The 17,948-nt window shown below is 44.6% G+C and overlaps 3 protein-coding genes across 3 annotated transcripts in view; 1 reads left to right on the top strand and 2 right to left on the bottom strand.

Moving 5' to 3' along the window:
- The window catches only part of LOC127516283 (uncharacterized), a 344,148-nt gene that overhangs the window by 195,111 nt on the left and 131,089 nt on the right, over positions 1-17,948 (top strand). The gene's annotated exons all lie outside the window — the stretch shown is intronic.
- On the bottom strand, positions 698-6,550 carry si:dkey-165a24.9 (probable G-protein coupled receptor 132). Its single transcript, XM_051900755.1, has 4 exons — positions 6,288-6,550; positions 6,000-6,132; positions 4,567-5,149; positions 698-1,953 (listed from the first exon to the last, which is right to left on the bottom strand). The coding sequence occupies exons 2-4, from the start codon at positions 6,007-6,009 to the stop codon at positions 1,545-1,547; spliced, it is 1,002 nt and encodes a 333-aa protein (XP_051756715.1). The 5' UTR covers positions 6,010-6,132; positions 6,288-6,550; the 3' UTR covers positions 698-1,544.
- LOC127516260 (uncharacterized) lies at positions 11,816-15,795 on the bottom strand. Its single transcript, XM_051900703.1, has one exon. It carries the CDS (start codon positions 15,288-15,290, stop codon positions 12,765-12,767), a length of 2,526 nt encoding a protein of 841 aa, XP_051756663.1. The 5' UTR covers positions 15,291-15,795; the 3' UTR covers positions 11,816-12,764.

Raw genomic sequence — 17,948 nt, 5'->3', positions numbered from 1 at the left:
TTCTTGTAGGCTACCATGTCACATTAAAATACCAATTGTTACGGTATTGTCCTGACGTCTAAAAATAGAACATGGAGCAAATTTTACAGCCCATTTAGTCACACTGACGGATAAGGATTATTTGTAGCACAATTTTATGATTTGAAATGATTTGTTTCAGCCTTTTTGAGTGAAACTAAACCTCAAACCGGAAGTGCCTCACATGATCTAAAACATAGGCCTAGTATAGGAAAAAGGTGGATTGCCAGTTTCTTGCGGAAGTGAACTTGTTGATAGCTGCAGTATTGTCGAACATATATATTTCAGCCCATAGTGTAAATGCATCCAAAGCAAGCACATTCAGTTTCACTCTAGGCATGTTGTTACATTCATATTCTCATTGTAGCCTACTGTTCTAACAAAATCTGATCCGACAGCACATGTATGCCTGCCTTTGCATATGTCTTCCAGTAGGTGTCAGACATGATTTGGATATCCTTAAAATCCTTAAAAAGAGCTCAACTTTTGCCCTTGTTGCTTACTTGCTGTGATCCATGATCTTTTTTTTTTTGTTTGTTTGTTTGCAGCTTTCCCTGAGAAAGTTTCCATTTCTCACCTTTATCACTGTCAACACGATTGTGTTTCTTTTAAAACAACTAACAGAGCATAGCACAGATTTTACAGATGTTGGACAAAATACACGCCTACCATTCAAAAGTTTGGGGTCAGTAAGAATATTTTTTAAGAAAGAAAGAATTTAATACCAATTTTACCCTTCAGCAAGGGTACATAAAACTGATCAAAAGTGACAGTAAAGACTTTTACACTGTTACAAAAGATTTCTATTTCAAATAAATGTGTTGTTCTTTTGATCTTTTTATTCATCAAAGAATCCTGAAGGAAAGTATCATGGTTTCCTCAAAAATATGTAGCAGATCAACTGGTTTCAACATTGATAATAATCAGAAATGTTTCTTGAACAGCAAATCAACATATTAGAATGATTTCTGAAGGATCATGTGACACTGAAGACTGGAGTAATGATGATGAAAATTCAGCTTTGTGTCACAGTAATAAATTACTTTTTATAATATATTTTGAAATTAAAAATAGTTATTTTAAAAATATTTTTTTTCTGCATTATTGATCAAATAAATTCAGCCTTGGCAAGCATAAGAGACTTCTTTAAAAACAATAAAAAAAACCAAACTTTTGAAAGGTAGTGTAAAATCACACCTGAATTCGGTAAAATCACACCTGAATTCGGGAGATGTAAAAATTTATTTTCAGCAATATAGAGACGTATTAGAGTCTCCTCAGGCTGTATAGGAGTCTAAACAATTGACTGAAATTGCTGCAGGCGGAGTTTTGACACACATTCCCTGTGACAGCGATCCAGAGGGCGTCTCATACCAGCCATGTCTTAATGACATCAGTGATGTCATCGCAGTGGCGACAGGTAATCAGATCTTAGTCTGATAATATCACAACATGTGTGAAAAAACCTTGGTTTCAGCACATGGCGTACAAAGCCACTAACCCCGATTAGCATCTGTATGAGACAGCTAAACATCTGCACTGTGGTTGAGACGGCCTTTGGGAAAAGTAGGTACTCGTGATCCCTGGTGCACCCTATTCCCCAGGCAGATGCAGAGAAGAGATCTGCGTAGCTCTTGGCGAGCATCGTTGCAAAGAAAGATGTAAAAAAGAGGGTCTAGGAGGGTGTTGAGGCTTGTGAGGCCGTAGCAGATTCTATAGTAAAGGTAGAGGGAAACTTCCACTGAACACTGGTCTTTTTCAGTTTCCGTAAGAAGCAGTGTGACAAATCTGTAGCCGACCACCAGATGATAAGGACCAAAAATGACAATGAAGATAACAGTGATGACAACCAGGGCGGCGACAATCCTGCGGCGTTCGTGATCCAAGACAGATGGGGAGTTTTGTAGAGTTAACCCGATTCGGGCCGAGGTGTACCTGAATATGAATAAGAGGAAAGAAAGGCCAAAAGGTTATGAATGATATAGTTATGATTGTGTTTACAGTAACATTCCTTTAAAGAGACAGACGTTGTATCTGTGTTTGTCATCTTTGCAATGCCATTTTTCCGGTATGCAAATTCATTCCTGGGCCTGTGTGTTGAGACAACATGTTAATAAATACGGGTTGCTAAAAAGTTGGCTGGGGCAGTGACAAATAAGTGCGTCCACGATAATAAATCTTTATCAAGTTCTTAGAAATGTACTCATGTTGTACTCATGTACTTCACTGTATAAAATGATCGTGATTTTAATGGTAAAAGACTAAAAAAATGCTACAGTGAAAAACAGTTAATTGGTTTACAGAAAGTTTCCATTCTATATACGGTGAATAACTAATAGATCTAACAGTACATTTCATGTGATTTTACGGTAAAATACCATTAAATTTACAGTTTTTGGAAGTGAAAAATAACAAGTCATTGTATAATTTACAGTGAAAAAGCGTAAATTGACATTCCCACAATTCCCTGCATGACACTTGTGATGTACATGTGATGTATTTTCGTTGAAATAACTCTTTCTTCTCAGTTTTTCTTAGTTTTTTTCTAATCATTTATGTACATTAGGGTTTTATGTTACATCTAATGTTGTTAAATTAATGTTTATTGCATTTTTAAAATTGTATGTGTGTTACCACGATGGTGTTTAGTGTTTGTGTGAATGACACTGTGTGCACCTTCTATATAATAGTATTGTCCTTCTCAGCTTTTGGAAAAGCTGCTTGTGATGAACTTTGATTCATCATGTGACTTTTATCACCACTGTGTTTGGTGGTTGTAAGTGTATTACAAATGTACAAAACAGATACTGTTGCAAGAAAAAGTATGTGAACCACTTGCAGAAAATGTGAAACATTTTGACAAACTGGGTCATTTTAATAAATTCAGCTATTTTTTTTTGTCTTGTTGATTATATGTAAACATATTTTATGTAAAATATCTTACTCAGGACAGTACTAAATAAAAAATAACATGCATTTTGTATGATCTCTCTTATTTTGTTAAAATTATTCACATTTTCACAGATTCTGCAAGTGGTTCACATACTTTTTTTTTTGCAACTGTATTAGTACTTCAATAGGTTGGTAAATTAACATTATATCAGTTAATGAAATACATAAATATAACAGATTTTTTTTTTTTTTAAATAAACTGTTATGAACCGTAATTATTACTATATAAACCTTTAAATTATATGGTTTTGAACTGTAAAATAGACAGTAAACTAAGTGCTCTCCCGTAAAACCTAAATTGTTGCTACAGTATTTTTTTATGGTAAAGTTCTGGCAACCACAGCTGCCGTTTTTTACCGTAAATTTTATGGGGATTTGTTTTTACAGTGTTCATGTTGCTTTCATTTGGTTTTGAAAAACGTTTATACCATTTTTTTTTTCAAAAATTTTAAATTAATTATGTTAAAAATGTTATGTGGTGAAACCTCATTGTAAAAATCTAAAATATAGATTTAAAATAAGATTCTTTTTTTTCACACTTTTTTTTCTATGCTACACCTGAAAAGAATGATAAGCATTTCATAATTTTAGAAGGCTTTTATTGGCAAAAACATTCAATATATGCAAAGAGTCATAAATTCTGCAATTTGCTCTGTCAGACAATCAGACAATTCTGTCTGATGATGATCCATTCTTGCATTATTAGTGCTTGGAGTTAATGCAAATCACAATTTGTCACAATTTTCCAGATGTCCCAAACAGTCAGAAGGGGGCTTTATCAGAGAAAATAACTTTGCCCCAGTCTTCTGATGTTGTTCTTCCTGCAGAATTTCAGTATGTCCTTGATGTTTTTCTTGGAGAGAAGTGGCTTCTTTCCTGCCCTTCTTGACACCAGGCTGTTGTCCAAAAGTCTTGGCCTCATTGTGCATCCAGATGCACTCACACTCGCCTGCTGCTAATTTGAGCAGCTCTGCACTGGTGGTGACACGATTCCTGACTCCTTAGGAGGAGGTGGTCCTGGTGCTTGCTGGATACTCTGGGACATCCTGAAGCCTTCTTCACTGCAGTTGAACCTCTTTTCTTGAAGTTCTTGATCTGGTAAATAGTTCTTTCAGGTGTAATATGCCTACATAGCAATTTCCTTGCATGTGAGGCCATTTTGATGCAAAGCGATGATGGCTACACGTCTTTCTTTGGAGGTAACCATTGCTAACACAAGAACATGATTAGAATGATTAGAAGCACTTCTTCTAGAAATCAGTCAGCTTTTATAATCCATTCAGAATGGTGAGGTCTTTTTGTGTGTGTGTGTGTGTGGTGTGTGGTGTGTGGTGTGTGGTGTGTGGTGTGGGAGGGTGGGAGGGAAGCGCGGAGGGTGGGGGGGTCCCTCAATGAAGCTTTTTGCAATTATTTAAAATGACTCTGATCACTCTGCACAATAATCTACAAATCAACTTTTGCATTTTTAGTGTTTATTTTTAGTGTTTATAATTTTTAAATAAATTGTTAGATCTGGACCAAATAAGAACATTATTTCATTGACCCAGCTGCACTGAAACACCAAAACATAAATGTCCTTAAGTGCCTTTCACTTACCCTAGTATAAAGCAGGGCATCAGGAATCCTAAAGCAACTGTGGCAATTTTGAAGTAAGCATATCTAGTGCTTACAGGGTACTGCTCCAGACACAGCTCTCTCTGGGGCTCGAACACAGATGGATAGAGGCCAGTCAGGCAGAAAAGAAATATCAAAGTCCACACTACTACACCAGAAAAGGCTGCCACACGCACTTTCCGTACACCACGGCTGCTTAGAGGGTACACAATTGCTAGACAGCGGTCCAGGGCGATAAGGCAAAGAAAAATGACGCTGGCATAGAGGTTAACGTAGAAAACGTAGCCCACTAGCTGGCATGTCACAGACCCGTAAGGCCAGCGGTGGTCTCCCTGCAGGTAAAGGATCCACAGTGGTAAGGTAAGTAGTTGGAAAAGATCTGAAAGCAGTAAGTTGAAGATATAGAACAGCTGGCAGCCACCTCCACCAGACCGGCCTAGCTGGTACAGTCCCCAGAGGGAGAGCAGGTTGGCTGGGAGTCCAATAGAGAAGGAAAGGCTGTAGATGTAGGTCAGACCTATTCTGTCATTTGCCAGAGGGATTTGGCAGCTTCCATTGGTCAGGTCTGTGGAAAATTAGGAAAAAAATTGCACAAATCTGAAGGGTAGCTCAAACAGGTTAGCAAGGAATGCACAATATATCTGCACTATATTATAATCTGAAGATATTAGACATTTTTACATTCATAAGAATAAGTATTGTTTGATACTGAATATTTTAATTGTGCATGGTATTTTTTACATTAAAGTTAACTTTGTCATCATCTAACACACAAACTTTAAAAACACTAATAATTTAACAACTCTGTAAATGACTACAACTTTTTTTAATAAATAAATACTTTTATTGAGCAAGGACATGTTTAATTGATCAAAAGTGAGAGTAAAGACTTTGATATAAAAGATTTCTATTCCAAATAAATGCTATTCTTGTGAACTTTCTATTCGTCAAAGAATCCTGACAGAAAATGCATCACAGCTTCCACAAAAATATGAAGCAGTGGCAGCGCAACTGTTTTCAACATTGATAATATTAAGAAATGTTTCTTAAGCAGCAAATCAGCATATTAACATGATTTCTGAAGGATCAAATTCAGCTTTGCATCACAGGAACAAATTACATTTTACAATATATTAAAATAAAAAGTTATTTTAAATTATAAAAATATTTAACAATTTGAATTATTTTACTGTATTTTATCAAATAGATGCAATAAAAGAGACTTAAAAAAACATTAAAAAAAATCTTATACCAACCCCAAACATTTGAACGGTAGTGTATTTTTCATAGTGTACATTTTTTAATTGTTGTTATGCTTAAATTCACTTAAAATTAGATTAGAATTAAATGATAATTTTAATCATGTGAATCTGTAGTTATTTTTAGATATGTTATGCATAGGAATGGAAACTTACTCAGAAGCATGGTTTCTATGGTTGTGACTTGTCCATGACATTTGAATCTTCAAACTTTTCATTAAACATGTTGAACCAAACCTTTCCACTCCTCTTAGTTTTTTCCAATCACCTCTGACAATGATTAAGCAACCTTAGCAGAGCACAGAAATGTTACATGACATGGTTTCACTATAAAATTAATGTTTGTCATAAGATAACACATTTCAAATGCAAAAATCAACATACAACAAACTAATGTTCCAGAACCTATGCATCTATTTATTAAAATAGGAGAAATATTCTCACCTCGATTAGATCTGGAGAGCGTCTTCTGCATTTCCAACTCCACTACATGTGCATGAACCTGTATATGTGTATATGAATTAGAGTGGAAAGTTTTGCTGTGTCCAACCCAGGGGCTTGTCTAGCTTTTTGATCATTTCCCCCAGCAGGAAGCCACTTCTACTGCTTTTGAGCGGCAACATCCTGAAGCCTTTCTCCTTCAGAACAAAAACACCCTCCTGCCTGCTGGCCATTATGTGAAGCGGAGATATGAGAGAGTCTAGGCTGTTCTTTCAGACGGAAGGGCCACTGAGAGACAAGTTGTAACACCCTTTATAGTCATTTCCATGTCCCCTGTGACACCCCTCCACCCTATGCCCCGCTGCTCTAGCTGGTGTATCTAAACAATGTAAAAGCAAAGTTCCCTAACAATAGTTGTTTTAACAGCAAATGTACATTTGCGAACAAAATGTCATGGGGAGACAGTCTGAGTATTTCAGAAACTGCTGATTTACTGGGATTTTCATGCATAGCCATCTCTAGGGTTTACAAAGAATGGTCAGAAAAAGAGGAAACATCCAGTGAGCAGCAGTTCTGTGGGCAAAAATGCCTGGCTGATGCCAGAGGTCAGAGGAGAATGGCCGGACTGATTTGAGCTTATAGAAAGGGAACAATAACTCAAATAACCACTCGTTACAACTGAGGCATGGGTTGAAGCAGATGGGCTACAGCAGCAGAAGACCACACCAGGTGCTACTCCTGTCAACTATGAACAGGAAACTCAGGCTACAATTCAGATTGGCTCACCAAAATAGAAGATTGGAAAAATGTTCCCTGTTCTGATGAGTCTCAATTTCTGCTGTGACATTCAGATATGGCAGGGTCAGAATTTGGCCTAAACAACATAAAAGCATGGTTCCATCCTGCCTTGTATCAATGGTTCAGACTGCTGCTGCTGGTGTAATGGTGCTGGAATGTTTTCTTGGCACATATTGGGCCCTCTTAGTATCAATTGAGCATCATTTAAACACCACAGCCTACCTGAGTATTGTTGCTGACCATGTCCATCCCTTTATGACCACAGTGCTGGATGTACAGTCAGGTCCATAAATATTGGGACATCGACACAATTCTAATCTTTTTGGCTCTATACACCACCACAATGGATTTGAAATGAAACGAACAAGATGTGCTTTAACTGCAGACTTAGCTTTAATTTGAAGGTATTTACATCCAAATCAGGTGAACGGTGTAGGAATTACAACAGTTTGTATATGTGCCTCCCACTTTTTAAGGGACCAAAAGTAATGGGACAGATTAACAATCATAAATCAAACTTTCACTTTTTAATACTTGGTTGCAAATCCTTTGCAGTCAATTACAGCCTGAAGTCTGGAACGCATAGACATCACCAGACGCTGGGTTTCATCCCTGGTGATGCTCTGCCAGGCCTCTACTGCAACTGTCTTCAGTTCCTGCTTGTTCTTGGGGCATTTTCCCTTCAGTTTTGTCTTCAGCAAGTGAAATGCATGCTCAATTGGATTCAGGTCAGGTGATTGACTTGGCCATTGCATAACATTCCACTTCTTTCCCTTAAAAAACTCTTTGGTTGCTTTCGCAGTATGCTTCGGGTCATTGTCCATCTGCACTGTGAAGCACCGTCCAATGAGTTCTGAAGCATTTGGCTGAATATGAGCAGATAATATTGCCCGAAACACTTCAGAATTCATCCTGCTGCTTTTGTCAGCAGTCACATAATCAATAAATACAAGAGAACCAGTTCCATTGGCAGCCACACATGTCCACGCCATGACACTACCACCACCATGCTTCACTGATGAGGTGGTATGCTTTGGATCATAAGCAGTTCCTTTCCTTCTCCATACTCTTCTCTTCCCATCACTCTGGTACAAGTTGATCTTGGTCTCATCTGTCCATAGGATGTTGTTCCAGAACTGTAAAGGCTTTTTTAGATGTTGTTTGGCAAACTCTAATCTGGCCTTCCTGTTTTTGAGGCTCACCAATGGTTTACATCTTGTGGTGAACCCTCTGTATTCACTCTGGTGAAGTCTTCTCTTGATTGTTGACTTTGACACACATACACCTACCTCCTGGAGAGTGTTCTTGATCTGGCCAACTGTTGTGAAGGGTGTTTTCTTCACCAGGGAAAGAATTCTTCGGTCATCAGATCTCAATTCGTTATAGCATCTTTGGGATGTGGTGGAATGGGAGATGCGCATCATGGATGTGCAGCCAACAAATCTGCAGCAACTGTGTGATGCTATCATGTCAATATGAACAAAAAAAATCTCTAAGGACACATCGTTGAATCTATGCCATGAAGAATTAAGGCAGTTCTGAAGGCAAAAGGGTCCAACCCGGTACTAGCTAAGTGTACTTAACAAAGTGGCCAGTGAGAGTATATGAAATTTGGATTATGATGCTTAAATGAAATTAATTTAAATTTGAGCCATTTTTAAATATGGCTGTTTGTGTAATGCGCTAGGAATGCTACTGATTTGTTTTTATTTAGCAGATGTAAACATTTGGTAAATGAATGAGAGCTGGAAAGAATTCATGACCTGAGGTTAGAAATACAAGGAAGTGGATTAGAACTGAAACAAGCAAAAAAGTTGCCTATTGGACATTTAATGATGATTTAAAACACATTCACATTAGGAGAAGGAACAACATCAAGGCTGAACTAGGAATACATCTTTTTGGCTTTTTTATAGATTATGTGTTGAGTGATGTCAAAAGTACCAACCGCGATACCAAGTCGGTACTGAAATGTGATGCTTCAAGCGCTGTTGAGCGGTTTGTAAACTTCTTGGCCTTTGTGTTTACTCGCTCATCAGATATGTCTGTGATTGGCTATAATGATCAATGCACAGGAGCGTTTGAAAGCACACGAAAGTGTTTGAAATTGAAAGCTGCAGCAAATTTGCTCAAAAGAAATAAGAATAATTAATTATAATGAATTATAATTAATTATAAATTTTTGGATTAGTTTCAGCAGAATTAATTTTATGATTATTTAATCAGCTCGTCCAAGCGAACAGACAGCATAATCAGTTATCAATTCTAGCAAAAATTATCTTCCTGACCAAGAAAGAACAACTTTTCCCTACTGTATAAAGTGCTAGCAGGTTAATAGCCTGTAGCTAGATCAAAACGTTTAAGAGACTTTGATTTGTGAGCATGAACACAGAGACAATAAAACGTGGATATAATTGTTTAATAAACAAAACTACATTAGGCTACACACACAACTAAAATAAGCAAAGAGTATATACAGAATAAAGAAAGTAAAGGAAAGTAAAGAAAGAGAGCGAGAGAAGAGAGAGGAGAATGGCAATATTACAATCAGTTAACCACAACCTGCGAGAAACATCAAAGAATCAGGGTCACCTTAAAAGGGGCACAATAACTTAGAAACGCGTCTAAAGGCTACAAACAGGTACTTGCATTGACTTTGGTTGCTGAATAAGTCCAGATACGGTAGATTCTGGAGATTCTTGATGATTTTGTCAGGAGTGCGCTGAAGCGTTCGCTTGGGTTCTTCTGGGTGGTCCACGTTGAATCCAACGAAGTTAAAGGGTTAGTTTACCCAAAAATGAAAATTCTGTCATTAATTACTCACCCTCATGTCATTCCACACCCCTAAGACCTTCATTCATCTTTAGAACACGAATTAAGATATTTTTGATACAGTCATGTGTGGTGGTGTTTTAAAATGAGGAGGCAAAGTCATTTATGTCCCTGTTACACAATTTTAAGTTAACATTACATAAAAAGAGAGACCAAATACAATTCTATTTTGTTATTTTTACACTATGTAATGTTCTATTTATTAAAACTAAGTATACATTTCATCAAGTTAGTGTTTTTACTCATTTTTACATTTATTCCAAAATAATAACTAAAGGTAGTAACAATTTAAACAATGTATATTATTTATAAACTAATATTCAGCTTTTCTTTTTAATAGTCAATTTATTTTCAGCAGTCATCACGCTTGTACACACTAGTCAGTGGTCACAGACACGAAGATGTAGCTACCTTTAATTTCACCACACTGATTGCTCACTAAAAAAACCATCATGTTTTTCAGGCCATTTCGAGGTTGATTTTGACATGACACAAAGCGGTGATATGTAAGTGACAGTTGTTTACTTACTTTTTAATTAGTCTTCCCATTAACGCCATCACTGTCTTCATTCAGGCCGATTCGACGAGAACGCACACTATTTAAAAGCTGTAATACTTTTTTGACAAGTTCTGAAATGCCTCTCCCAGACCCGGCTGACACGTATATAGGCAGAATATGCTTTAAATCTACATTAAAAAATAATAGAGATATTCGTTCTCTTTTTCTTAATGATTGGGTTTCCACTCCTCATGTCATTTCAATATGGAATAATTTAGTGGAAAACATGTTGTGGAAGAAGGTTTGGACTCTTCCTAACAAGTATCTACTGGTAAATAAGGTCAAAGAGATTTCTTTTAAGCTTATTCATCGGTACTATCCTGTAAAAACCTCATTGTATCTAAGTTTAAATTTAATATAGATGTGAACTGTACTTTCTGTGATTCACAACCAGAAACTCTCTTGCATCTTTTCTGGCATTGTGATCATACAAGAAAACTTTGGCAAAACATTTGCCAACTTATTGTAGACTATATATATAAAGACTTTGAGCTTTATTTTAAGGATGTCTTGTTTGGATTTGTTATTTTTGAGAAGCAGCATGAAAATGTCTTTTTTCTTTCCAACCTAATTATTTTACTTGCAAAATACTTTATCCACAAATGTAAAATTATGAAAAGTGACCCCGCATTTTTGTCACTTTCAAGAAGATGTTAAGATCTATATTAAATCCTTATCTACCTCCTGTAACAAAAAGGCTACTAAAACTCTGAATGTATGCTCACTTTTTGGTGTCTTTGTATAATCTTTATTTTGTTTTGTGGGGAAGATTATGTTTATGTGATCTGTTTAATTGAGATTTCCCCATTTATTTATTTATTTATTTATTTTTCTTTTTCTTTTTTTCTTTTTTTATTATTATTTATTATTATTCATTATTTATTTTTCTTTATCATTTTCAAAGTGATGTCATGTTTGGCCGTCCCTGAACCCCTGGCTCTTTTCTCTTGCTATTTCTCACTTTTGTACTTTGTAAGCAAATGTGTAATATTAATAAAAAAAAAAAATAGTGCTGGTGTCACTGTTTGACAGTGTTTCTTTAGAAAAACGAAGGACTTTTACACTTTTTAATGTCAAATTTTGTAACATTTGCGTTGTTTTATTTTTGTAATATCGATTATTTTCTCATCCAGTTTTTTTGAGGAGGCACTGCATCCTTTGCCTCCTCGAAGGAAATGCCCCTGTTTTGATAAAATCCAATGGCTCAGAGAGGCCTCCATTGCCAGCAATGTCACTGAACCTCTCAAGATCCAGAAAGGTACTAAAGACATTGTTAAAACAGTCTATGTAACGTCTCGGTTACGTATGTAACCCTCGTTCCCTGAAGGAGGGAACGGAGACGTACGTCAGTAGTGACCGACGAATTGGGATATCGCTAGAGAGCCCTATCAGCTTCGAGTGAACTACAACAGGCCAATGGAGTTGGCGTGCGATATTTGCATAATGCGCACCGCCCCCGCCAGGTGGTATAAATAGGGGAGCAGATGCAATCGCACTCTGTTTTTCGCTGAGGAGACAATCTAGTCCGCACTACAGCGAGGGTACAGCAACTGTGGCGACGGGACGTACGTCTCCGTTCCCTCCTTCAGGGAACGAGGGTTACATACGTAACCGAGACGTTCCCTTTCAGTCGGTCACGTTCGACGTACGTCAGTAGTGACCGACGAATTGGGATCCCAAATAAAGCGCCACAGTATGAACCCCTTCCAGTGCCCAGCGCAAGCTCTAGCCACCCGGCGCACCAGTGGGACGGGGAAGGGGGCGAGCTTACGCCGAGAGAGTCTACTGCTGTTCCGACATACCCACTAAGTAAACTAGACTACACTGGGGAAGCGAACCCGTAGGGGACGCTGCGGAGACCACTACCCACCCGTAGGGGAGGAATTTACGTGGAGAGTACACATATGGACTGGCCGTGGGCAGTACGCATATGGAGTCCCTGGGATGGCTCCACCTGGGTAGGGGGAGACTCATCTGACAGGTGACAGCAGAGCTGGCTCTGCTAGGGAAAGACACGGGCTCGCCGTAGGGAGTTGACCGTGGACAATACACACATGGGACCGCTCACGTGGAGGGGTCACGACATGTGGAACCCAGCCAAACGTCAACGTCGGTGACGGAGGTTTGGCCTGGCATCAGACACTCCGCAATGTCCGAGCCGAAGGGGGAGGCGGAGGAACTCGACAGGGTTCGCCAAGCGGGGAACTCGACTGGAGTAAAAAGGATGCACGTATCCGGCCCAGGGGGCGGGAGTGGCATTGCAAGCCGACACTAGAACGGGCTCTTCGCGTCTACCGGCTGGTGGAAGCGAGTACACGGGAAGATACCGGTTCTACACGAAGGCTATAGAATCTAGCGAACGTGTTAGGTGTCGCCCAGCCCGCAGCTCTACAGATATCTGTCAGCGAGGCGCCGTGCGCCAACGCCCAGGAAGAGGCCACTCCTCTGGTGGAGTGGGCTCTCAACCTGAACGGGCAAGGCACGCCCTGGGACTCGTACGCCAGGGCGATGGCGTCCACTATCCAGTGGGCCATCCTCTGCTTGGAGACAGCCTTTCCCTTCTGCTGGCCTCCGTAACAGACAAAGAGCTGATCTGAGGTCCTGAAGCTTCGCGTTCTGTCCACGTACAGGCGCAGCGCGCGGACGGGACAGAGCAAAGCTAGGGCTGGGTCTGCCTCCTCCGAAGGCAGCGCTTGCAGGTTCACTACCTGATCTCGAAAGGGAGTGGTAGGAACCTTGGGCACATATCCAGGCCGGGGTCTCAGGATAACGTGAGAGTCACCGGGCCCGAATTCCAGGCACGATTCGTCAACCGAAAATGCGTGCAGGTCCCCTACCCTCTTGAGCGAGGCCAATGCAACCAGGAGGACGGTCTTTAGGGACAGTACTTTTAACTCGACTGATTGCAAAGGCTCGAAGGGACGACCCCGGAGAGATGTAAGAACCAGGGTCAGATCCCAAGAGGGTACAGAGGGGGGCTGGGGAGGATTCAGTCTCCTCGCCCCCCTCAAGAACCTGACGATCAGATCGTGCTTCCCTAGCGATTTACCATCAACTGCATAGTGATGTGCGGCGATAGCGGCAACATACACCTTGAGGGTGGAGGGAGACAGCCTTCGCTCCAGGCCCTCTTGCAGAAAGGAAAGCACGGTTCTGACCGAACATGATCGGGGGTCCTCTCGCTCTGGTTGAGAGGAACACCATTCGACGAATAGGTTCCACTTCAGCGCATAGAGGTTCCTCGTAGAAGGAGCTCTAGCGGAAGTGATGGTGTCTGCGACCGCTTGCGGGAGATCACTCAGAACCTCCGCGTCCCGACCAGGGACCACACATGGAGTTTCCACAGGTCGGGACGCGGGTGCCAGAGGGTGCCCCGTCTCTGAGTCAGGAGGTCCTTCCTCAGAGGAATGGGCCAGGGAGGTGCTGTCGCGAGGAGCGTGAGGTCCGAGAACCAGGTCCGAGTGGGCCAATATGGAGCCACTAACAAGACCTGCTCCTCGTCCTCCCTGACTTTGCACAGGAGCTGTGCGAGAAGGCTCACTGGGGGAAACGCATATTTGCGTAGGCCCCGGGGCCAGCTGATTGCCAGGGCATCCGTGCCGAGCGTGCCGCCGGTCAGGGAATAGAACAACTGGCAGTGGGCAGTCTCCGGGGAGGCGAACAGATCTATCTGTGCCTCGCCGAAGCGCTGCCAGATCAGCTGGACCACCTGGGGATGGAGCCGCCATTCGCCCGGAAGCGGAGGCTGCCGTGAGAGCTCGTCGGCTGCACGGTTGAGCACGCCTGGGACGTGAATGGCACGAAGCGACCTCAGATGCTTCTGACTCCATAGCAAGAGATGGCGGGCGAGTTGCGACATACGGCGGGAGCGTAGACCACCCTGATGGTTGATGTACGCAACGGCCGCAGTGCTGTCCGAGCGGACCAGTACGTGCTTGTCTGTCAACAGCTCCTGGAAGCGGCCCAGTGCAAGACGTACTGCTAGCAACTCGAGGCAATTGATATGCCAATGCAGTTGGGGCCCCGTCCACAGACCCGACGCTGCATGCCCGTTGTACGTGGCCCCCCACCCTGTGGCAGAGGCATCTGTGTGGACCACAGCATGCCTGGACACTTGTTCGAGGGGAACTCCAGCCCGCAGGAACGAAGGGTCCGACCACTTGGTGAGGGTGCGACGGCAATTCGGTGTCACGGGAACACGGAACGTACCGCGCTGCCACGCCCATCTCGGGATCCGGCCGCGGAGCCAGTGTTGAAGCGGCCTCATATGAAGCAATCCGAGCGGCGTGACTGCGGCTGCGGATGCCATATGCCCCAGGAGCCTCTGAAAGAGTTTCAGTGGGGCCGCTGTCCTGCGCTTGAGCGTACTCAGGCAGGTCAACACTGACTGGACGCGCTCCTCGGTGAGGCGCGCAGTCCGGGCGACCGAATCCAGTTCCATACCGAGATAAGAGATCCTCTGCCCGGGGGAGAGTTTGCTCTTGTCCCAGTTGACCCGAAGACCCAACCGACTGAGGTGAGCTAACACCATGTCCCTGTGTTCGCACAACTGCTCCCGCGAGCTGGCCAGGATGAGCCAGTCGTCGAGGTAGTTGAGGATGCGAACGCCCTGTTCCTTGAGCGGAACAATGGCCGCCTCCGCAACCTTCGTGAAGACGCGGGGCGACAGGGCCAGCCCGAAGGGTAGGACTTTGTACTGATATGCCCGACCCTCGAACGCAAACCGTAGGAAGGGTCTGTGACGAGGCAGAATCGAGACATGAAAGTACGCGTCCTTCAGGTCGATCGCTGCAAACCAATCCTGGGGACGGACGCATTCGAAAATGCGCTTCTGCGTAAGCATCTTGAACGGCAGCCTGTGAAGGGACCGGTTCAGGACACGCAGATCCAGGATTGGCCGTAGCCCACCGCCCTTCTTTGGTACAATGAAGTAGGGGCTGTAGAACCCTGACTTCATATCGGCTGGAGGGACCGGCTCGATTGCATCCTTCGCCAGGAGGACAGCAATCTCCGCCCGGAGAACAGGTGCATTGTCCAGGGACACCTGAGTGTAGTGGACACCCCTGAAGACCGGGGGACGCCGGGCGAACTGAATCGCATAGCCGAGTCTGATAGTGCGAATGAGCCAGCGGGACGGGCTGGGGAGCGCTATCCAGGCTTCCAGACACCGAGCCAGCGGGACCAAAGGCACCACAGACGCACCGGGGGTGGGGCAGCGAAGCAGAGTGCTGGAACCCGACTCGGACGGCGCAGCGGCCCGAAGTGGGGTCAGACTCTGCGAGGTGACAGTGTGAATGGGAGACGGCTGGGGGGCGGCCTCGACCATCACACTGGAACCTGCTGGCGAAGTGAGAGTGGGCTGCGAGTGGCAAGGCGGAGCCTCGCGCGCTGACAGCCACAGTCTCTTGTGACCTGGAGGATTGGGAAACTGCTCTTTTTGTGATGAAGTGGGTACCGCTGGACTCCGGAGAGCCAGCGGCGGGACAGACAATTTCACAAATTCCCCCCGGCCCTCCTCCGGGGGTGGGAGAGACGATGGAGTCCTCTCCCGAAGAGCAGGAACCTTCCCCTCCAGGTCGCCCGTCTCAGGGTCGCGTCTTCCTCGACCTCTTGCCACCTGGCTTGGCCTGAGCGGGCTGGGCGCCGCGTCCGCGACCGGCACCCTGCTGTTTGGCTGGTGTAGGCTGCTGCTTTGCCAACTTAGCAGGGGCGGAGGACGACGCAGGCGGGCGCCCTCGGCGACGAGCGGGCTGAGGCTGTGCTGCCGGCGGCGGGGTGGAGGCAGCAGCGGACCGCCGGGGCAGGACGTGTTTGATAGCCTCAGCCTGCTTCTGGGCGGCAGAGAACTGCTGGGCGAAGCTCTCTACCGCGTCGCCGAAAAGGCCGACCTGTGATATGGGGGAGTCCAGGAACCGATATTTGTCGGTATCCCTCATATCAGCAAGGGTCAGCCAAAGGTGGCGTTGCTGGACCACAAGCGTGGCCATCGCCTGACCAACAGAACGTGCCGTCACCTTAGTCGCCCGGAGGGCGAGGTCCGTGGCGGCACGCAGCTCCCCAAGCAGCTGCTGGTCAAGACCTCCCTGGGGCATTTCCATCAACGCTTTTGCCTGATGAACTTGCAAAAGGGCCATGGCATGCAAGGCAGAGGCAGCCTGTCCGCAGGCTCTGTAAGCTTTCTCTGTCAAGCCTGACGAGAATTTACAGGCCCGGGATGGGAGACGCGGCTCACCGCGCCAGCCAGAGGCCGTTGGACACAGTTGCATCGCAACAGACCTCTCGACTGGGGGAATCCGCGTATATCCCCTAGCCTCCCCGCCATCCAGGTTGGTGAAGGCGGACGAGGGACCAGGTCTCGCACGAACGCTATAGGGCGTCCGCCAGGACCTGGTCACCTCATCATGCACCTCCGGGAAGAATGGCATCGGGGCGGGGCGCTGGGGACCAGCGCGGGCCGCCCCGAGGTACCAATCATCGAGCCGAGAAGGTTCGGGACACGGTGGAGGGTTCCAGACGAGCCCGACCTTCTCGGCAGCCCGGGAAAGCATAGCCGTCAACTCAGGATCAGGCTCGGACAACGCTACGGTCCCGGAGGGAGGTAACGCAGCCGAGTCTTCATCTCCCGAGGACTCTGGCTCACCTTCCGATGCCGCGATCGACATGCAGTCATCCGCCGGTGCTCCGAAAGAAACGGCTGGTCGCTCCGTAGAGGGACCAGCACGCTCAATCGGCAACACCACCGGTTGCAGTGAGGTAGAGGGGACAGGGGCCCGCGGAGCGGAGCTCGGCGGGGAAGCCCTGACCGTGATCCTCAGATCACCCTGCCTACACGCCGGCGCACCGTCACCCCGGCCGAAGCCAGAGAAAACGGCGGCACGGGGCATAGGGGAGGGGACCCCCGCTCCCTGAGAACCAAGGAACGAGAGTCTCGATCTCAACACTGCAATAGTCATGTTCCCACAGTGAGAACATGAACTATCCACAAAAGCTGCTTCAGCGTGCTGAACGCCCAGGCACGTGATGCAGCGATTGTGGCCGTCAGCGGGGACCAATGAACGACCGCATCCAGTAACGCACAGACGAAATGACATCTTGAAAAAGACGCAGGGTTCGTCTGTGAAGCTCTTTTAGGAGGGGAAAAATTCAGCTCTCTTGTGCTGAAGCACACAGGGAGTGTCACGATGTGTTCGGGTACACCACTCCCCGAACACAACGGAGGAACCGGCCCAAATCGCAACAGACCACAATGCTGGGAAATGGAAATTGAATGCTGTAAAAACAGCAGTTGAGAGCTTTAAGCTCAGGCTCCTCGGAAGCTCGCGACCTCGCTGGAGTGCCGTTGCACCAACACAAGAAAAAGAAATTTTCCTTTTTTTTTGGCTTGAAGAATTCACTGAAGTCTGAAAGCTGGAAACACACTAGATGGCTCCGAAGCGAAAGACAGAGTGCGATTGCATCTGCTCCCCTATTTATAC

This window comes from Ctenopharyngodon idella, chromosome 7 (assembly GCF_019924925.1).
Source record: "Ctenopharyngodon idella isolate HZGC_01 chromosome 7, HZGC01, whole genome shotgun sequence".
NCBI classification, from domain to species: domain Eukaryota; kingdom Metazoa; phylum Chordata; class Actinopteri; order Cypriniformes; family Xenocyprididae; genus Ctenopharyngodon; species Ctenopharyngodon idella.
This window is presented reverse-complemented; position numbering and strand designations above follow the sequence as displayed.

What these genes read in the sequence shown, in the direction of transcription:
- si:dkey-165a24.9 (XM_051900755.1), bottom strand. An exon ending in ATGCCCTGCTTTATACTAGG is followed by an intron (nt 1,954 to 4,566) that starts GTAAGTGAAAGG and finishes ATTCATATTCAG; the next exon opens with GTACACCTCGGCCCGAATCG.
- LOC127516260 (XM_051900703.1), bottom strand. Translation starts at nt 15,290, where the DNA reads ATGCGTCCGTCCCCAGGATTGGTTTGCAGCGATCGACCTGAAGGACGC.